The sequence below is a fragment of the Sarcophilus harrisii genome, chromosome 2 (assembly GCF_902635505.1).
Source record: "Sarcophilus harrisii chromosome 2, mSarHar1.11, whole genome shotgun sequence".
NCBI lineage: Eukaryota > Metazoa > Chordata > Mammalia > Dasyuromorphia > Dasyuridae > Sarcophilus > Sarcophilus harrisii.
The window spans coordinates 520,647,709-520,670,083 of record NC_045427.1 but is presented as its reverse complement, the minus strand read 5'-3'; the positions used below and the strand labels follow the sequence as shown (position 1 = coordinate 520,670,083).

The window sequence follows — 22,375 nt, the reverse complement described above, 5'->3', positions numbered from 1 at the left end:
ATAGGCTAAAAATCCTTTGCCCTCATGACACCCTCTGAGTGTATACAATGAGGTTTGGTAAAATGAGGGCTACCAGAGAACTTGAGAATCTCAGGCTTCATCCTTTAGGGCTTTGGTTCATTGAAAAGGCATAAAACTTGGGAATGAGGAGGCACTGTGATTCGTCTTAAGAAAGATTTGCCAGCTTCCAGCACTTCTGATTGGGTGCTGATTCATTCAAGAAAGCCAGAAATGTGAATGGGTAGGGAGAGGAAACTGGTAGGGAGGACAGTTTTCTCAAATTGTCAATACTCTTTAAGCAAGTATTCCTTTCATACGGAAACATACAGAGCATTTTGGACCTAGCAGCAGTAAATTCTGACTTAGGAAACTAGTAAAAAGTGTGGCTGCCTCCCTTTGTTTTCAGTCTGTGCTCCAGATGGCTGCAAAGAAGCCAGGGTTGGTTCCTCAGCCCAAATGACCTGGCAGGACTTATAGGCTGGGCTGCAAAATGGTCCTTTTGGGAAATAGTGGACAGAAGCATATTCTGGAAATGGGTCAAGGAGCAATCACAGCCATACCAGATTTCAGCATTAATGAATGTTCTGTGACTTCAAATATATGATTAAATGATTTGAGAAATTTATAATTAGCCAAGTAGCCTTAGGGAGCCCAGATGAGCACAAGCCAGGGGCTCAAACCCAGATCATGATAGTAGTAGCCAAAAGGAGTTATCACATGTTATCCAGGAAAAGAGTGGATATTCTTTTGCCCCATTTCTCATGGAATAGTTTTCCTAATCAAAAAATGCTTCCCACCTCCCATCTTGGCTCTTTCCCTTGGCAGTCATAGGAGAAAGTCAGGGAATGCTGTAGCTTGCCCTGGACTGTAGGTAGAGAATAAGCTTCAGGGTGCAATATCCCTCTGGCAGCACATACTAGTCTCCGATGTACTATTTTAAACTAAGCCTTTTTCCTAAAGAAAAACCACTTGGACTGATTATTTGGCTGAAAGGGACATAGGTTATACATAACAATGATTGATTGTCTGCAAAAGCTGTCCATCTTTAGAACAGCCTGGAAAAAAAAAAAAAAAAAAACAAAAGACCAAAAAACGTGGCTCAGTGAGATCAACCAGTCCAGCTGGAGGGAGAACCAGGCTTGAGGAAGCCAGAGGTCCACTTGGCACCAATCAATAGATCCCCAGGCCAAGCCATTGTATAAGTTCCTTAATACTGCGGGAATATATTCGGTTCTTGTTCTTCACATTACTTGAAGGACCTAGAATATGCTTAGTGACCCACAGATCTCAGCTTAGCCTTGCTAATGGAAAATGTGATCCACAAGAACTCGGGTGGTTGTACTTTGTACAGAGGAAGTTTGTTACAGAGGAAGGGGTACTCTTCCAATTAAACCCTGTAAGAGCACAGGCCTCTCAATCCACTCTGAACTTTACATTCTCTGGAATGAAATCAGTCATTCTTTGCTGGCCATCTGGCTTACGTGGTCCTTCATGTGAATGCTTTTATGGCCAAAACACAGAAGAGAGGGAGCCAAATCAAAGTGAAAAATATCTCTTTATTTAAATCTGCCCTCAACTACACTGGCGTTTTAGCTTGAATAAAAGCAGAGTAAAATGTAGTATCCCTTTTTGCAAAGCTGCATTTATGGAATCAAGATAGTCATCTTCCACAGCTGCAGTAAAGGACCTGTGATTATAGTACACTACTCACTAGCTCAGCCTAGAATTCATGCAAATCACCCTATATCTAGCAAAGAAATAAATAAGTTATTTACACTTCAAGTACAAAATCTTGTGGTTTATTCTTCTGTCTTGTTACCATTGGTATGAACTTTGCTTGATTTACTCCAGTCCCACTGATCCAAGGGCACAATCATTTATCTTATGTCTGTCCTTAAATCTGTCATTTTAGAGAGGGTTGTACCTTAGGAGATTAACGTCAATCACACTTGAGAAAAGTTCTTTGTAGCCCCCCGGGTTTTATCAGAGGGGTGTGTGTGTGTGTGTGTGTGTGTATGTTTAGAGGGGACTTGACTTGAAATAGCCTTTCTGAATAAATTGCAGCTAGCATGGGACAAAGACAGCAACAACATCTGGAACATACAGCAAATTGTACCAGGATGTATATACTTAAATTAACTTGGTAGCAGTTTGTGCTATGTTTCCATAAGATATTCCACGGTAAAGGAAACCCCTAGGATCTAGTTGGTGAGTGGTTGTTGTTGTTGAGCCCTTGCAGGAAATCTCAGAGAGACTGGTCCCCCTTGACGCCGCTGTCCAGGCTGACTCTCCCTCTCCTGCCTCCTCCCAACCCCTCTTCCTCTGAGGGAGCCTGCCGTGGCCCGAGCTGGGGGGCTTTGAAGGTACTGAAAAGCACTCTGCCGCCCTACCTGCCTTTCTGCGCAGTTAAATGTGAGAGCAACCCCCACGTTGCTCTTCATGACTCGGGAGGAACCATCAGACGTGCCATCAAAGCACCTGCCGAGGGCTATCTCCTTAGCTGTCCGGGGGTCCTGGTCGGTGACGGTATAGATACCGTAGTTGTGCCCAAGAGGGTCCAATGGGGCCAGCATGGTGTATTCGCTGGTGTCATTGTTAACAGCCAAGGGGAGGTGGTTGACCAGGTATTCATGCAGCATGCTGTTCACGCTGGCCCGATGACAGCTGCCCTGGGGAATTATCTTGACCAGGGTGCGATCCACCCGGTCCTGGTCATAAAGCATCCCGCTGCATTTGAATTCTAGGCAGGCAGAGGAGACATTGGGCTGGTCTCTGTCCCGGGTGCTCCTCACGTCCCGGATGCCGTAGAGCTTCCCCACTGTCTGCCGATGTGTGCCCCCCATGTTCCGGGACCTCACGTTTACTTCCACAGGCCCCACAATCTTAACTTTGATATAGCACGCCCGGAACTCCATAGGTTTGGGCCACCACGCCAGGTAGTCCTCTGTCCAACTCATGGGGTCGTCTTCATTGAAGGGGACAGTATTGTAATCGTATCTATCGCCCTCTACCCTATAGAACCTGAAATGGGGGGCACTGTATGGGGCCTCTTCACACTCCCGGAGATTCTCAAAGGCATAGATAGGGCCATTGCTCTCCTCCGCTGTATTTGGCCTTGGTTTGGCCATGCTGATCTGGAAGGCAGTTTTCTTGACTTTGGGATCATCGTGATCTGTCCTTCTGTACTTGAGCTTGTTGAGATAGGGCTGGGGGACTCCAATGGCATTGGGATTGAATTTGGGTGAAGACTCCACAGCTTCTAGCTCTTCTCCACCCAGGCTTGCTAAGACATAGGCAGAGTAGGCGTCTGGGGACCGATCATCACAGAAGGCCGGCAGGCAGGCGCCGTTGGGACCCGTGATGACACTGTCAAAGCGTCCCCAGGCTCTGGGATTGGATGAGAAGCCACTTTTGGGCTCCAGATTAATTACAGAGACCACCACCCCTTGGACCTGTTCACTGGGAAGGAACCTCTCACTCCGATAAGCCCTCACTTTGATGTAGCACCTTCTGCTCTCGGGAACATCGAGATTGAAGAGTCTCCTTTCACGGATCTCCATGTTTCCCACCAGGAAGGTTCTTTCCTCCCTTTTGTTTCTCCTCTTGTTCTCAAACTTGAAATCTCCTTCTTCCTCCCACAGCCCCGTGTCAGGGTTCAGTGACCACAGTTTCATCGCAGGCACGTGTTCAGGCATCTTGATCTGAGCTGAGTCAAGGTGTACCTTCACTTTGCCTGCGTTAAGTGATTCAGAGGCAGCTTCATCTGTGAAGTCTACAGAGAACATGCCATATGTCCGGAGCGGGAATGTGTCTCCTTCATTGTTGATGAAATTCAAGTCGCTTTGGGTGGCTGTGGCAGTGGAGATGTTCCGTGGATCCAGGAAAGTCACACTGGCCTTGACTTTACCCCTATAGCGATCCCCATTCTGCCGGTAGAAGCTGTTGGAAGGGATTTCTAGCTCTGCCACAGGATCTTCTCCATCCATCTCCCCCAGGGGGATGATGTTGGTTTCTGTAGACTCCAGGGTAATTGGTGCTTTCTTCCTGAGCATCTTAATCTCATGGAATACTGCACTGCCCTTCTTGTTGAAAGGAAGCACTTTGGTGGTGTTCACAAACTTCTGCAGCCGGTCCACAAAGGTGAGTACCAGCCTCTCAGTGTCCTGGGGCACATGCAGGGTGAAGGTCCCCTTGTAGCCGGTCATGCTAATTCTTTGGTTCCCCATGTAAATGTGACCAAACCTCATGGGCTCCCCATTGTCGGCCGCACTGGCTCGACCCCTGACTATGCTCCTTGTCTCTGTGCACTTTTGGCAGCGGCATTGTGTGGCCACCTTGGTAGGGAGTATGTACCCACTACACTGGATCTCCCTCTCTTCCATCTTGGAGATTCCACAACAGCTTTCTGTAGCATCTTTGCATCTGAGCCCATTGTCATGCTGCCCAGCACATGTCTTGATTGGGCACCTCCCCACATCATAGTAGAAGGAGTTTGTGGCATTCTGGAAACAATCATGAGGCAGCTGGATGAAGTAACTCTCCGGCGTTGGGTTGCAAGAAGGCTCATTTGGCGCTGTTAAGGCAAATGATGTAAATTCCATAAAAGGTTATTTCATATTTATATATATTTCCATTTCCTATATCCCAGCACCTGGGACAGAGACAGTACTCAGACTAAACACTAGCTGGGGCCCCAAGATCTCCCTCCTCCTCTACAGACAGAACCCATATTCTTCAGATTTAAGGGGAAGGTGGCTCAATTGTGTCTCCGGAAAGTTTCCCTTTGATGCCTATAGACAAAAGGACTAAGACTTAAGTAATAAAGTACTATAGACAGCCTTAATTTATCCATATTAGACAGGCATCATCAGAGAGTCTTGGGAACTGAGAGGAAAAAAACATAACAATTATCAGCTTTTGGTTTTTAGGAACTTGACAATGGAGAGCTTGATAAAGTGATCCATATTTAAAGCTCACCTCCAAGAACATATGAAAGAATTGTTAGGAAGAGGGACAAATTGTGTTGTTTCTCATTTTCCAAGGTGTAAAGGGACTGATAATGAACAGAACCCTGGAAGAATCCCCTACTTGCTCATTTGACAACAGGGAGGTTTTCTTTTTTGGAGAGCTTATTCTATGTTTTTTATATTCCCCATGTTAGGGAGGACTCAGCAGTCTTAGATGGAATGAGAGGCTCCTGTTTCCTCTCTGTCTTTCTTCAAACATGCAGATGAGGAGAAGGTCATTCATGATTTGGAGACATTGACTCCTTCAGAGACCTCAGGCTTATTTGATAAATAAATGTTTTCCCTCAAACTGCTAAAAGCCAGTACAGTGTAAGGAACTGTATTCCCAAAAAGAAAACCCAAGTTAGCAACAAACTTATTTTTTCTTTCTTTCTTTCTTTCTTTTTTATTATAACTTTTTATTGACAGAGCCCATGCCTGGGTAAATTTTTTTTTTACAACATTTATCTCTTGTACTCACTTCTGTTCCGACTTCTCCCCTCTTTCCCTTCACCCCCTCCCCCAGATGGCAAGCAGTCCTATACAAGTTAAATATGTCACAGTATATCCTAGATACAATATATGTATGCAGAGCTGAATAGTTCTCTTGAGCAACAGACTTATGATTTACTATTCTTTGATTTTAATATCAAAGCATTTGTTCTGGGAGAATTGGGCCCCTGAGTTCTTTGCTAGAAATAATCCCTACACAATATCTTTTGAATTTATTATATTCATTGTATTCCTCTCTATGTACATATGTATAAGTCTGTGTATATTTATATTAATCTATATTCCTGACCTTTATCCCAGAATGTTGCCACTATTGGTAATATTTACTCTATTACTGTAAAAACTACTGCACTGGGTTATAACCAGTGTTCCATCCCCCCTCCACATTCTGTTCCTTATAGTGGCACTGAATAATACATTATGAAAGCATATGTTGCCCTCCATTTTGTCAACTTCAAGGGGTCAGGGATCTACCCCCAACTTCTATGTAGTTGAGGGAGTACTGAACAGCATTATTAGACCTGGACTGCAGAATCAGCTCTGCTTCCCATTAGCTGTATAATTTGAACAAGTCACTTAGCCTTAGCTTCAGTTTTCCCAAAAACAAATATGCAAGTAATATTAATCACACAAGCTTACTTCATTCTTTGTTGTAAAGCTAAAGTATGTAGAAAACCATTTTGTAGATTAAGCACTTTGCAAATATCTGATCCTGCTATTCTTTTTTTTTTTTTTTTTTTTTTTTTTTTATTCCCTAATTCATTGAGTAGAGTAGTATAGTAGAGTGGAGTTTAGCTTCAGAGTCAAGAAAACCTGGATTTATGTTCCCTATCCCTGGCACACGGTGTCTCAGAGACCCAGGGCAATTACTTAATCTCTCAGTGCAATAGGGAACTCTCTAAGACAATTTATAGGGAAAGGTATTCAGCAGCACTGACAGAAGAAATTCCTCACTGGCAACTCACTACACCAATGAAATTATAAGACTGCTCCTAATAATAATGCCATTATGATCTATCATCTCTGACTCCTTTATATCCTTCTTGAACCTCCTGTTATTGTCTTAAAAGCACTTCTTTGGGGAATTAATAAGCTTTCCCTAGTTCTGGTATTCCATGACTTAGTGAATGGGTTGACCCCTGTAGGGTCAAGATTGATTGTATAGAGACTGTCTTTTTAAGACATAGCATGGACTATTTACCTCTAAGGTGTATTAGCTGACATTTGCCCTTACTGAATCTCATCTGGCTCCTTTCCAGAGAGAACCATTATATTTTAAAGAAGAAAAACACCCCTCGCCTCCCACTAACAGGCCTCCCCTCCTATGAGTATAATGAAGCATATTTGTCCTCTCAGCTTGACATTTCACTGTGAAGAAAACCAGACATCAAAGCTGGATGTAAAATGTATGCGGATGATTTCACATGTGTAATCTGCATCAAATTGCTTGTTTTTGTAAGGGGAAGGGGAGAGGAAGAAAAGAGAAAGAATTTGGAATTTAAAACTTTTAAAAACAAATGTTAAAAAACATTTTTTACATGCATGAAATCTAGAAAAATAAAATGTAAATGGAGATCCATTTCTATGAGTATGCTCAGGAAGTTGAGGACTGTCCTCAGACTTACCTATAATAGTCAGCCGAGCAATCTGTGACTTCACAACTCCTGCATCACTTTGGGCTTTGCAGAAATATTCCCCAGCTTGCTCCTTCTGCAGATTTTTCAATATCAGGTTACTCTCATACTTGTATAATGAAGGGTCCAGCAAGGTGTTGTTGTGGTACCTACAGTGGGTGAAAGACACTGAACTAGTCTGGTCCTCCTTTCCCAACCCATTCGCCTTTCTGGGAGCTATCTGCTCGACTATGTGGCAGCCACCATGCCCCTGGAAATACTGGAAGGACAAAGGGAACAATTATTAAATTGATAGCCCTGGAAGAAGGGCAAAAAATAAATTCCCCAAGTCACTACAAGTCAATTTAAAGACCATTCTTGAACAGCTCAAGGGAGGTGCTGGTTTCCCTGAGGGAAGAGCATAAGGGACAGCTGCAGGCTGGGGCCACAGAACTGAGTGTTACTTCTTACCAGAAATACTTCTCTGGGCTGGGCTTCCCTGTGGCTTTACAGCAGAAAGACACACTCTGTCCAGTTTTCCTTGCCTTAGTCTCTGGATTCTTCACAATGTAAGGTAGCTCTGAGAGGGGAAATTAACCTTTATAGTTGTAAAATGAATGTTTTTGCTTTGATTCACATTCAGCCAAACACATTATAGAATAATCCATGAAGCTTCCTAGACCAGGCCTGGGTTACCTGGAACTTCTAGACCCAAGGCCTACATCCTGTAGCTCCACCCTCACCTCCTCCTTACCTCATTAATCCCCTAGCCTGGGACGGAACCCATATTTGCTACAATTTCCTCCTGACCAGGTCCTTTGTCCTCCGACTTGGCACAAAAGGAGAGGCTCTTACTCATTTTTGTATCTGTGTTCTGGGCCTCTTTGGCAGTCTGGCGAATGTTTTTAAATGCACAAAATTAAGATACATGATTACAAAGGAAACCAACTCTTGTGAAACAGTTATCAAAAGATATTTTAAACCAAGTTGATAGGCCATAGGTTAAGAACTCTTGTATTAGAGGTGCTAGAGAAGCTTGTAAGATTCCCAGTGAGACCGGATAACCATCTTGGGCAGGGATCAACAGCCTCTATAAACTCCAAAGTAATGATGTAAGGCTCTCAAAGAAACTATGATGACTGACTACCATTTTTTAGAGTAATCTGATGAAGCTTAAGAAGACCTCTCAACTTCAGAATCATGTTTCAATTATATTGAAGTATAGTCATCAAAAACATATTTTTAAAAACAATTTCATGGATCCTAGATTGAGAACTCTTATTTTAAGACTATTTCCTAACTCTAGAGGGATCAGATGGGTTACCTGCTCTTGCAAACTCAGCACTAACAGTGGCCATCTTCTTGTTGGTCTTGGGCATTGTCAGGAGAATGGGTGCAAACTTGGCTTTGGTGATTTTCAGAACAGTTTTGCCATCAGGGCACAAGCCAGGGATTCGGAACCTCCCATTACTGTCAGTCTGGGTCAGTGGCTTAACAGTCTTGGTCAGCAAATGGACAGTAGCTCCTGTGGCGGGGCCACCGCCAGGGAGAGAAATAACCCCATGCAGTACGAAATCTTCACACATGCAGGCGTCACAATCAGCATTCACCTGGCCCATGGTGCATGACATGTCACAGGCTGGAAGAAGAGAAAACCCAGTGACCATGGGCTGATAGCCCTCATCACCTCAGGACTGGATTACTGCAAAAGTCTGTTGGTGGGTTTTACTGCCTCAAGTCTCCCCAAAATCCTGAAGGGATTTTCTTAAAAGTCAGGCTGATAATGTCACAGCAGCCCATCCCACTTAAACTTGGGTAACTTTCTATTGTCACCAGAGCCAGCAAATAAAATACTTCTTTTGGTATTCAAAGCCATTCAAAACCTAGTCCCCTTCTACTTTTGCAGTCTTCTTATACCTTTCTCCTAGATTCAGTGACACCTCTTGCTATCCCATGAACAAGATTCTGTCCGCCTCTGATTGGGGCAATCACTCTGCCTGGAATGTTCCCTTTTCTCCCCTAACTTCCAACTAAAATCCTATCTTCTACAGGAAGCTTTACCCAACCTCTCTTAGTTCCAATGCTTTTCCATGATTAATTATTTCCTACTTATATATACCTTGTTTTGTATATATTTGTTTGCATGTTATCTTCCCTATTAAATTGTAAGCTTGTTGGGAGCAGGGACTCTTTCTTCTTATTAATTATATCCCCAGTGCTTGACATAGTGCCTGGTTCATAGTAAGCATTTAATGTGATTGATTTTTCCTTCTACCTAGAGGGAAAGAAGTGAGGTGGGACAGGAGGAGATAAGTGAAGAAGGGAAATGAAATTGGGGCAATTTTCTACCAGACAATGCTTTTCCCCTCTTTCAATCCTATATTGGAACTTGTGAAGACCTTAGAAATCATCTGGTACAAACAGAGGAGAAAACTGAGACCCAGAAAGTAGTTAAATAAATAAATAGTGGCAAAATGATGACTAGAACAGATTCTCTGACTCCTGTATTCTTTTTTTCCTACCTCAAGCTGCTTCTGGGAGAGCTGCCCTGATTCATATTACTCCAGGGAGAGCTTTTTTTTACTTGTCATCTGCCCATCTTGTATGGATTAGTTTTGTGCTGCCTCAATTTACATTTAACACTGGGCTTGAAGTCAAATACCCTGGGTTTGAATCCTAGTCCTTTAAGTTCTCTAAGCCTTGATTTTTTTCATCTATAAAATGGAAGTAATATTACTTATATTATTGGCCTCATAGATTTTTGTGGAAAGCCGTTTTAAAATCTTGAATTTTGAACTTTTCTTAGAATTATCATCATCATAATCACTACAGAGTAATTCTTTTTTTAAAAATATGTATGTACCTTATTTCACCAACCTGACAAATTTCCTGTGAGGAGGGACCATGTTTCTTCCATTAGATCAGAAACTACCTTGGGAAGCAGTAAACAGTCCTTGTCATTGAATATGTTCAAGAAGAGGCCAAATGACCCAGAGAGCACTTTCTTTTTCCAAGTGGAGGTTAGAACATGCTTTGTTCCAACTGGGAGATTCTAGGCCCTTGAGCCTAGAGACTTACACACAGAAATTTAGGGTTGATAGAGATTTCTGAAGTTATCTGGTTTAATCTATCCTAAGCCAGAATCACCTGCACAATGCCCCTGAGAAGTGGCCATCCAGATTTCCCTTGAAGATTTTCTGTGACAGAGAATATGTACTTTGCTATGCAATTTATTCTGTTTTTGAACAGTTCTCTAATTGTTAGAAAGTTTCTCCTTTCATCAAGCCTAAATTTACTTTTATCTTTTCTGCCTATTGTTCCTTGCTCCTTTCTCTTTATACCAAACAAAACAAGCTTTTCCTCTTTCACACAAGTCTTCAAAAACTTGAAGACTGCTGTCTCCATCTTCCTTAGTAGTGCTCCTGATAGCCTTTGTACATAATGGGTACTCAGATTAAAAATTCACGCATTGACAGGCAGGTTTGCTAATAGGAATAGCCCATATAGCCATCATCCAGGGAAGAAACTTCTGAGGAGAAGGGTCCAGCCATCTTCACTAGCTACCAAACAGCTATAACCTGCAGATCAGGCAAGTCAGCCTTGCTGAGTCAATAAGGCGCCCTGAGGGAAAGATGGGATGCAGGAAGGACCCAGCAGGTCAAACCAATATAACCATCCTGATTACCATCTGTCCTCAGACCCCAATGGAGACCAGAACCCAAGAACCTCGGGAAAGGCAATGCTTCTAGTTCAATGCCCATAGACATCATCCTGGGAGGCAGCCCCCCCTAGAAATACAAGCTGGGAGCTGCTCTTGCAGGTGCTACAGTCACAGCTGAAGACCCAGGAAGGAAGGTCTTTGTCACCAAAGACATTGACATTGTCAGATGGTCCAGCATCAGACATTAGTGATTTTCTTGGAGGAAAAGACGTTTAAAAAAGAGGCATGACCACCTGCTTTGCTACTGTACCCCAATGATCATGGGACCTTTCCATCTGACTTTGAGCTGACTTTTTCCTTTCTCTATTAATTTGAACGTGAGCTTCTTGAAAGCAGGAACTATCTTCCTTTTCTATGTGTACCTTCTATGCTTAACACCAAGCTTGTGCATAGTAAAGGCTTAATATAGCTGCTATTCATTCATTCATTCATTCATAGTAACTAACATTTATATGACACATTAAAGTATGTAAAAATCTTTACAGTTGTTACAACAGTGCCATGAAATGTCATTCATGAATCTTTTTTACATAGGAGGAAAACTGCCTGGGAGTTGAGCAACTTGTCCAGGTGTTATGCACTTAGTAAATGTATGAGGTAGAATTTGAATTTGGGTCTTCCTGACGGTAAGGCTAGTGATTTGTCCAGTAAATTGCCAGTAAATTACAACATCAGATTGGAATATTTATGTCAGCCAACCAGAATGTATTAGACCCCTACTATGTTCTAGGGTGATAGGGATACAAAGAAAGAAAAAAAATATAAATTCTGCCCTCAAGAAGCTTATATTCTAGTGGTAAATACAACATGCAAACAAACTATGTACATTCTATAAGGGGAAGGAAATTTCAAAGGGAAGGCACTAGCAAAGGGGGAGGAAAGGGCTGACAAAGAAAGCTCTTAAAGAAGCAATCTTATGTTGCCTTCCCTTTCTCTGGAGAAGAAGGAATAGAGTGTGATGCTGGTACCTGGACAGGCCTGGCTCACACAGAGCCGGCCCTCCTCTGTGGCTTCAGTGCAGAGCTGCGGCATCTCTACCATACAACTCCGAGTTCGGGTTTGGACACCAGTGTGACCACAGGCGGCTGAGCAGTCACTCCACTGGGACCAAAGACTCCAGATCCTCTCAGTCTCTCGGCGTAAAGACCCTATAAGGTAGCCCGACTAGAATCAGTAGCGATTTTTGTCCTGTCTCCCCATGTCCCGTTTCCCTCTTTCATCTCCAAAGATATCTGTTCATAGTCCTCCCCATAGCCTTTCAAAAGATATCTGCTACAGACCCCCAGTTGGGAGACAGCCCACTTTCACCATGCAACTTTCCCCCAAGAAATATAGTTCTCCAAGGGAATTGTCCATGAGAGCTACTAGCAAGAAGACAAAAGACCGAGGGTCTTGCTTAAAGTTGGAAGGCAGTGACTTGAACAGAGTATGTGTTGTGGTAGAAGACAATCTGGTCCAAATACAAATTGGATTCCTTTCCCTGAGATTCCTTCCAAAAGTGAGGTTCTGTGAATCCATAAATCTATCCTTGTAGTCTATTTCTACTCTTGCAAAGAGTAAGTGATTATTTGCTGAGCACAACATCACTTTTAAAAATAGTATGCTAGGAAAACAGGCACATTACTGCATCATTGGTGGAGCTCACAAGTTGGTCTAGCCATTCTAAAAAGCAATTTGGAACTATGCCCCTAAAATAGCAATACTATTGCTAAGCATAAAAGAAAAAGGGAAAGGGCTCATATGGACAAAAATATTTAAGGCAACTTTTTTTTTGCAGGGTCAAAGAAGTGAGAATTAATGGAGTACCTGGTAGTTGGGAGTGAACAAGCAAATATGTGTGAATGTAAAAAAATATTGTCAGGGCCATAAAAAATAATGAAAGGGACAGTCTCAGAGAATTATAGTATGACTTGTGTGAATTGTGCAGAATTAAGAGTATGGCTCATACATTAACAGCATCATAAAGAGAACTTAGAAAGGCTTGAGAAGTCTGAACAACTAAATGATTAACAATGATTCCAGGGTTTAGGCAATGATACATGTTACCCACCCCTATACAGAGTAATGATAGACTAAGATTGAAATGAAGCATATGTTTTGGGGGGTCAATGCAGGCATGATTTTTGCTTGACTATGCATATTTCTTAAGGCTTTTGTTATTTTCCTCAATAATGGGGTGGAAAAGATTGATTTTTCTTAATTGAAAAAATAAATTCATCACTATAATAGACAAAATTTAACAAATAAAAAAAAAGAAAATCAAAAACAAAACAAAAAACAATTTGTTATCTCTTGCCCATATAGGAGAAACCTGAATATCTTCACAGAGATTGGCAATCCCTGGGCTTCCTAACTGGGTATCCTAGCCCAGAGAGATGGGATACAGAATAATTATCAATTATAGTAGGGCTTAGAATTGAGATTCCATCTATTCCCCCATTCCACCAAAGTCTTGGTGAGTGAGGGTCACTGGCCTTTGCCAGAAGACTACATGAAGACCATAACAATCTATTCTCCATAACCTAGCATTAGGCTGTACAATGTGGACAGTCTGATTAGGGATTTTTAAAACAAAAAAATGGTATAAAATGCCCAGAGAGGGGGAAGACCTTCAAGAGGGGCAGCAATGGGCTGAGGTGGGGAGATAGGACTATGTCTAGGCTCTGCCCACCAGTTTTGTAATCGTCACAATAAGTGACCTTCCTCGCTCAGTGACTGCAAAATATTGTGATCTTTGGGAGCAAAGTCCTTAGTGATTTACTGACCAAGGGCTCAAGCTGGGAAGAAGTTGAACAAAATGACCAAGTCTGGACAATGTTAAGTTGATCATATGAACTAGAGGTTAAGGTACTAGATCCTTGGTACCAAACAGTTACTGGGTTCCCCCATTTGTAAAACTGAGAGATTGAATCTGGTGTTCCATTATGAGAATGGTATATAGGTAGATGAGAGATGTAGAGCAAAACTTCTTTCCAGAAGAAAAATAAATCCTGCAGCACATACTTTAAAATTTAATCTGCATTTTTTTCTTCATCCCGTTCTTAAATCTAGACAATCAACAGAACAATAAACTAAGCCCCAATTTGTAGCATTTGTAGATTTCTGAGGTATAAATGCTTGCCTCGAAAATGTACAATTTGTGAGTTCAAGCAGGGCAAAGGTTTTGAAAAGCTCTAGAGACCCACTGAATTGAAGCCATTCTCAGTTATTCACAAGCTGCCTTCTCCAACCCCCAGCATTCTCTTGGTACATGTTCAAGGCAAGATGAAGGCAAATCTGTACTCCAGAGCAAGACTTTTGGATCATAGGCTTTAGAGCTGGAAATTTTTTTAGAGATTATGTAGTCCAACACCCTTATTTGACCAAAAAGAAAACAGACCTAATGAGACACAGTGACTTTTCCAAGATAAAATAGGAAGCAAATAACTGAAGTTAGCATTTGAGGCCCAGATCCAAAAGTTTCTATAATACTAGGCTACCTGTGGATGATTGACTCTCCGGGCATTGCTGTTCCCTTGAACCATCCAGAGTCCCATATTTTTGCTATCATTGTTTCAGGGAAAGGATTTTTCTCAGTCTCATAATGGGAATGGGTGTGAGAGAAAGAACAAAGGAAGCTATATCCCTTACTCACCTGGTGGGCAGAAGAATCTGACAGTGTAGTTGGAGCAGTTCTTGCCTGGCAGCTGCTCCTTGTTTATGCACCAGAAACCCTCATGAGGGCTGCTATGGACCCTCTGGCCAGTTCCAGCCACAGGGATCCAGTCAGTGGTCCGGGCCTCCAGCCGTAGAGGCCTTGAGCACACTCGATCCCCATAGTAAAAGCGGATGGCATCCAGCCGCTCATAGTCACCCTGTCCACCAGGGTGGTCGATGTTGAACCACGTTGTCCACTCCCCAGGACCTGAGTAACCAAGAGACAGGTAAGGCTACAGCTGGGTATCATGGAGCCGGGGGGGGAGGAGAAGAGGGGTGAGGTGGGCACAAGAAGGAAACAATATGATCCTAAGCCCGTTGAAACCACTTGTTGGTCTCATGGCCTAAGAATATGTCTTTCCTGATCTGGGAGATCACCTAATCTTGACAAAAGGAAGTATGATAAAAAATACTATCCATACCCAGAGAAAGAACTAAAATATAGTCTGTGGATGTGGATGGCATACATTTGAATGTATGCCTATGTCTGAATACAGACTGAAACATACTTTTGTTAAAAAAAAATTTTGTTGGGGGTGAGGAATATATATTTTCTTTTGCAATGTGACTTTTATAGAAACTACATATGTCTTCTCAATGGGGATTGTGGAGAGAAAGGGAGAGTATTTGGAACTCAAAATTTTAAAAACGTAAAAAATTGTTTTATATGTAACTGGAGAAAATAATATTAAAACATGAAAAAATACTTTTTAAAAATTTTGTAGAGAAAGCATTTTGAAAAAGTATAAAAATACAGTAATAATGCATGGTGCCTTTATTATTCCCTTTGGACTAATTAATTCCAGTGCAGGTATGTCCTTATTTTCTAGTCACCACTTTTCTACTTATCAGCTATTACTACAAACTTAGTAGCTTGTGAAAGAGTCTTCTCCTTTGTCCACCCACTTTTATCCCTCTTCTCCCAGACTCCCACTGCCCAGAGGTTGAGGACCCACAGATATCAGTGACTTACTGTCTTCGGGATCAGCAGGCTTGGCCAAATTGTTGAGGTTCTTCCTCCCTGGCTGCACTCTCCGAACAGACTGGGAAAGCATCATCTGCCTCATCCCGGGGCCTGCAGCGGACACTAGATTGGAAGTGAGGGGTGCAAAGATGTAACTTCTGTAGGAAGAGAAGCTGACCTTGCACTAGGCATCTGGGTGATTATAAGGAGTCAGGCAGATCCTTCTGAGACTCCCAACGTGTCTCCCCAAGCAAAATCGTGAAGTCTATGAAGTTAGAAGTCTTGGGTAGCACCTCCTTTCCTCTCTGTACCCTCTTCTTCTCTTATTCCACTAGTCTCCATCAAACACCCAGAATCTGCATGCTACCCTCTTGTATGGGAAAAAGTAATTAAATAAACTCATTCATACTAAAGTATTAGTGACTGACTGTGGCTTCCTGGGTTCTACTTTGTAGAGAGATTTGCATTTTAAATAAGTTTGATCTTGACATTCTTTAGACCTAACAGGAAGCTCAGATATCATGTAATTCATCCCTTCTTTTTGTAAATGAAGACACTACAAGGTTCTTATAAAGTACTTAGCAAGTTAGTGGCAAAACTGAGATTAGAATGCAGGTCGCCTGGCCGTCACATCCAGTGTTCTTGAATAAAACTAAGGGCAGGATCTCAAACACACCTGTACATGTCACTGTCCCTGACATCCTGTGGGGCCTCTCGGGGTGCAACCAGGCTTCCCTTTCCTGCACAAGTACCCAGGAGGCCAGCGCACCTACCCCAGCATATCTATTATTCCTTCCCATCTTTCCACACTGCTTTACAATACATGGCAACAAAGGGAGACAGTGACATTATAATGCTGGCCCAAGTCAGGGCATTTGGATTTTAGTCTTAGCTGTGTGATCATTTCACCATTTTAGATTCCCCTTCCCTGTATGTAAAATGAGGGAAAAGGCCGATGAGATGGTTTCTGAAAACCTAGGATTCTATAACCAACAAGTAGTGGTGAATCATAATTACCACATATAACCCGCAAGGGACAGCACCAAAGCTCAGACTAAAATTTCCTGGTCATTAAAAGCCCTTATTTCACTACCACCCTTTCTTTCCTCAGGGAATGGTTAGATAATGACTGATGATAATGGAGATTTATATAATGTTTTAAATTTTGCAAAGTGCCTTATAGAAATATCTCATTTGGTCTTCACCATAAGTCTTTGGGAAGAGGGTTATTAGTATCCTCATTTTATATAAGAGGACCCTAAGGATCAAAAAGGATATTTTCCATATGTCCCAATTAATGTCCTAGGGATTAAAGTCACTAATAGTAAGAGAAAGAGTTTGGAGAACCTGTCTCTGAGCAGCATTATTATCCCCCAATATTTGGCCTGAACTGGCTCTGACCTTTCAGCTTAAGTTTTTTTTTGTTTTTTTTTCTGAAAGCCTGGCTTCATACAAATGCCAAAACACTGAAGATTAAAAAATAGTCCCCTTTTCCCTGCCCTGCCCCCATCCATAGGGACCTATTTTTTCAGTGGGGCCTCATCTTAAATTCCAAAGGGGGTGTTAGTTATTGAAGGCCATCTCTCCTTGCCTTCACTAATCCAAGTCATATGTTTATAATCATAGAAAGTCATAAGATTTGGAGCTGAAGTGGATTTTAGAGTCTGAAATGGACTTTTAGAGACTTATCTAGTTCTCCTACCTTATTTCCCAGATGAGGAAGCTGAGGCAGGGGACAAAGGACTTGCCCCAAATCGCACAGATAAATACATCATAGAGCTGGGATTTGAAGCCAGGTTGTCTTCCCAGTTCAGAATAGGGGTGTGTGAGGGAGGGGGAAGTGGGAGCAGCAAAGACAGTAAGCAGCCTCAGTAGCGTAGCAATAGCAGCTTTGAAAACCAATTAACTCTCATGTTCAGAACCCAAATTAGAATTTTTTTTTTTTGCTTAATTGAGGCATAGGAATTCTTTTTAATCAAACTAATTTGATTTTCTCCCAGATTGCCAAATGTTTAATCATCTTTTCAAGCTGCCAGCTGTCAGGATGGAAAAGGAAGAAACTGAGGGGGTTGGGGAAGGGGTGCTGAGACAACATTTGTTCAAGCACCTGTGTGCTGAAAGCTGCAGGGGGAATGGCAATATGGGAAGGGCTCTTTAAAACCATTTATTCCTGTCACCCACCTGAATAGGAAACTGGAGGCCCTAGCAAAACCAGGAGACTTGAGGAGCCCGACGAGAGGGGCTCCTTTCCCTGAAGTGGAAGCAGTTGGGGTATAGAGAAATTTTTAATTGATAGCTAGCTTTTGGGGGGAGGGAGGCAAGGCATGGGGATGAGTCACACAGCTAGGAAGAGTCAACTGGCCAAGGCCGAATTTAAAGTCAGACCCTTCTGACTCTCCACTTTGCCACCTAGCTGCCCCTGATGGCCTGATAAAGCTTCATGTCAGAGGCTAGGATGGATCGGCTTTGGGGCCAGGTAGCTCATTAGGATTCCTTGTATAAAGATGGGCACATGTCACCTACTTGAAACCAGGCATCCGAATCCAAATTTAAGTGAAAATAGAAAGTGGGCCAAGCCCCAACATCTGAATCCTTTGCCATTCCTTGACTGGGGGAAGGGCTGAGAGCGGACATGAAGATGACTGGGTCTGGCCTTTGATACAGCAAGTGGGAGACTTATACAGTGGCCAACTAGGACTCTTGAGGTTTGATGATGAAGCATGATACCCCCCTCCTGAAGAAGGGAGATGGACTTGGGATACAGAACGCAGCATATATCTTTTGGACATGGTCAATGCAATTTTTTTGTTTGCTTGCTTGATGGTGCATATTTGTTACTAGGGCTTTCATTTTCTTTTCTTTTTTTTCCCTTCAATAATGAAGTTGGCAGAGGGAGAGAAAATACATTTTTGTTCCTCATGTGATGCTCAGGAAATAGGGGATACTTAGCCTTTACCCACTGCGAAGGTGACCTCCAGGATCAGGAGGAAGACCACCCACATCTTCACTACTGCCATAGCTCCCTCTGGCCCCTGGATGGGGAGTTAAGAAAGGGTGACTCTGGATTGGACAGTCCTTCCTCTAAATATAACTTTCCCGAAAGTCTCTCCAGATTCAGTGACCTGTAAAGAAAGTTGGTTTTATTAGATTCCTTAATTCTCTGAGTATTTTTGGTTTAAGGGAGAAAAGCTTCTCTTGTTGGGAAGGAGGAAATCTTGCATTTGGAGTGAGATATTCTCCTCATTTCATCTAGGACTACTGTTCTTATCCCCCCTCCAACCTCCCTAATCCATGTCAAACCCAGCAGATATGGCAGTCCCCATCCCTGCTCCTCCAGGTATGAGTGTGTGTGCTCTCGTGTACAGACAGACAGACAGACACACACACACAATTTCTCCTTGAAGTTCTCCATTGCTTCTCAGTTCACAGCCCTTCACATGCCAGCATTTGGAAGCAAGAGGATCACTTAGAATTATTCTCTTCACTAGTACCAATAGCATTCAGCAAAAGAACCAGAGCTGGTCTCCAAAGGAAAACTGTTTTGAATGATTTATCAGCTCCCCTCTCCTCCTCCCTTACCCCTTTCCTGCAAGACTCCAGTGTATTATTTATCATCTCCAATCTCTGTGCTCAGATTCTCCGCCCCCTCTCACCACACACACCTTCAATCCCCACAGGGCTTCAAGGTCTTTAGACTATGCTTCTTGACCCCAACTCCTGACCCAGTGCTCACTTTCCCACAAAATGAAGAGGCTGCTGAATCTGTAGCCTCTACACAGTTTCTATGCAAGATCTCGTTCTTTCAATCTTTACCCCTAACCACTCAGGAGGGACTGACTGGGACAGCTTGGGGAGGGTGGACAACCGGTGTGGAAGGCAAATGAATCAGAAACAGACCCCTCAACGAATTTATTTCCAGATGTACATAGGTTACAGCTGGAACAAATTTCATTCATTTTGTTTGGGAAGCCCCAAGCTGGAGGCCAAACTGGGAGGCAAGAAATGAGGGTGAGATAATAGGGAGCTGAGAGGACTGAGCGTGAAAGCAGGCTTGCTTCCCAAATGTTCCATGTCCCGCCAAGGCATGTAGGAATGCCTTCTGTCCCAATAAGAGAACTCTTGATTTGTCGTTTTTTAATTTTTATTTTATTTTTTAATAAAGACTATTCAACATATTCTAAATTAGACCTGTTGTAAAGGGAGATGTAGACTATCTTCCCATGAAGACATTTTTATCTCTTCCCCAGGGATTTGGCCAGACTCAAATCTATCTGGTTCCTGGAAAACTGGGACAGAGGGAGATTCAAAAATCCTTAGCTTCAACTTCCAAAGTCCAGCTCAACTCAAAGGGTGGAGAAACAGCTGGGGGGTGGGAGGGCAGAGGGTGGGGTACAGATTCCAGATGGAGAAGGCCGGATGGGAAGGGAGGGGTGACAGCCACCCATGAGGAAGACTCAAACCACACCCTTGGTTCTAGAAACCTATTTCATAGAATTTGAGACTCGATGGGGGCTTTAGAAATCCAATAAGTTTCTAGTGTCACCTTCACAAGTTACAAATTTGATAACAGACCCAGAGAGACAAGGTGGGCATTTACCTAAAAATCACAGCACAGTTGGATGATTTGCTTTAAGACCAGGTAGAAGTCTGACAGAGGGGAACAAAGGGGCTCAAGTGTTTGTCAGACTTGAATCTGAGCCTCCTCTCTGTAGAGACCAAGGCAGCATCGGGTACCTTGTGGAAAAAGCATTTCCCTTCTGGCAGCTCTGTGAGCTTTCCTAACCACATCCCCCGACTAAAAGTCTTTCCTGCCTCCATGTGTAACCGAAGCCAGTGGACAAAGCAGCTCCAGGGAACATCACAAAGAGAATGAGATTCTAACAAAGGTATCAAGGCTTCTAGCAGAACCAAACAAAAGGAGACAGCTTGGCTGGGGAATGGAGGAAAAGGGAGAAAGAAACAAGGAGATAAAAGGATGGATAAAGGTAGGACATTTCACTTTCCCTTAAGAAACGGAGGCTCCTGTTTCATTGTGCGCAAATTCCAAACAAGCTAGAAATGAGCTTGATCAAGTAGGGTCTTATACCAGGGGGGAACTTAGAGCTGGTCCTGAGTTCCAGCAAAAAGAAAGGCAGTTGAGAGTGAGAGTGGGGAGCGGGTCCAGTGCTCAGAGATGAGGATGGGGATGAGAAGAGCAATTACTTACAGAGTCCTGAGCTCAGCTCCTCAGCTAAGGTCCTGTGCCTTCTTCACACAGGCCAGCTGGACCGCCCGGCTTATATAGCACAGCTGGTGGCTCAGCTCGTGGCACAGAGCCACGGGAAGCTGCAGCCGAAACCAGATCTGAGCCTAAGGAAACCTCAGCACCCACTCCCCTCCCCACAGCAGCCCACAGAGGCAATGATTTGACATCCAGACCCTCCTTCAGGAAAGACTTTGCAAACAGTGGGATAAAGAGTTTTTGGAATCATAGAATTTGGAAACTGGAAAGGACAGTCCCCATGGGAGCTGAGGGGCTCTGTGGAACACAAACAGTTCAGAGGAAGGGGATGTGGGGAATTCTGTGTTTTCTGCTATTTTCAAAGTGGGTCAGGGCATTTTTTTTTCTGCCCAAGCTGTGGCTGTCACCCTCTAACCCTCACTCCCAGAAATGGAGAAGTAATTTGTTTAAAGCTGAGCTCAGCATGTTCTGAACTCTCCTTCACAGACAGATCAAGCCCACGGACCCTTGAGCTTGTCTCCTGCCCTCAGAGAGTCCATTGGGAGAGTAGGTGGCCACAACTTGAGTCTTGGGGTAGGAAGGTGTGAGGTGGAAGTCGTAGAGAAGTTGTGCTTCCTGACCTTGAGACGCAGATGGGAAAACAGGTCTTATTTATGTCTGCAGCAGCACCCCTGCTCCCCGAACAGACATGCTACTCTACCCAGACGCTGTTTCTTTTGTGCCCCTCAAGAGCTCAGTCCCAACTCTCATCACATGCCACAATTGGGCCCTTGCCCCAGATTCTTCTAAGCCCTCTGGTAAATCTGCCCAGTGCTCATGTCTGTGAGTATGTGTGTGTCTGTGTGTGTGTGCACGTATACACATGTGGAGCCAGACTCACCAGGAGGTGGAGAAAGCAACTGCTTACGTGGCTCCAAAAATGGTGGCGGATGAACATAATGGAATATTATTGAGCCACAAGAAATGACAAAGATGAAAAATGCAGAAAAACTTGGGAAGATTTACATGAACTGATGCAAACAGAACTGAGGGGGGGCTAACAATTAAATGATGACCACAAAAATATAAAGGAAAACAATATGCAAAGGCTTCAGAATTCTGATTAATAGAGTAACCAATTATAAGATCTATGAGAGTGATGGTAGTGAAGCAGGAAGCATACTACCTACTGTACTTTGTACAATAAGGTATCTATATATATATTTTTACATCCAGATTTTAAAAACTTTTAATGAAGGCAGATATAGGAAAAGGGCCAAGTAAGGGAAGGCTGTTTTCCTAGAAAAGAGGCAAGGTAATTGACAGAATCATAAGGATCGTAGATTTTGAACAATTTATCCAAATTACCTCTCTCCCCTCCCTTCTATTTTACAGATGTGGAACTAGAGAGATTAAGGGACTTGCCCAATGTCACAGAGGGATTAAATGTCAGAGGTGGGATTTCCATATTCCAATAATATTCTATTACCTTCATATATCACAACTTATTCAGTCATTCTCCAATTGATGGGTATCTACTTATTTTCTAATTCTTTGCTACTGCAAAAGAACTACTCTAGCAGCTAACATTTTTGCACAAGTGGGTCCTTTTCCCTTTTTTATGATTTCCTTGGGATACAGACCCAGTAATGGCACTGCTGG

General features: G+C 43.0%; 1 protein-coding gene across 1 annotated transcript; it reads right to left on the bottom strand.

Annotated features, from left to right (window-relative positions):
* Window positions 1-1,536: 1,536 nt before the first annotated feature.
* On the bottom strand, window positions 1,537-20,783 carry CILP (cartilage intermediate layer protein). The gene is made up of 9 exons (XM_023498063.2): window positions 20,720-20,783; window positions 18,470-18,635; window positions 15,523-15,636; window positions 14,488-14,757; window positions 11,822-12,001; window positions 8,457-8,771; window positions 7,604-7,712; window positions 7,145-7,302; window positions 1,537-4,573 (listed from the first exon to the last, which is right to left on the bottom strand). Exons 2-9 carry the CDS (start codon window positions 18,528-18,530, stop codon window positions 2,202-2,204), a joined length of 3,579 nt encoding a protein of 1,192 aa, XP_023353831.1. The 5' UTR covers window positions 18,531-18,635; window positions 20,720-20,783; the 3' UTR covers window positions 1,537-2,201.
* Window positions 20,784-22,375: the final 1,592 nt, after the last annotated feature.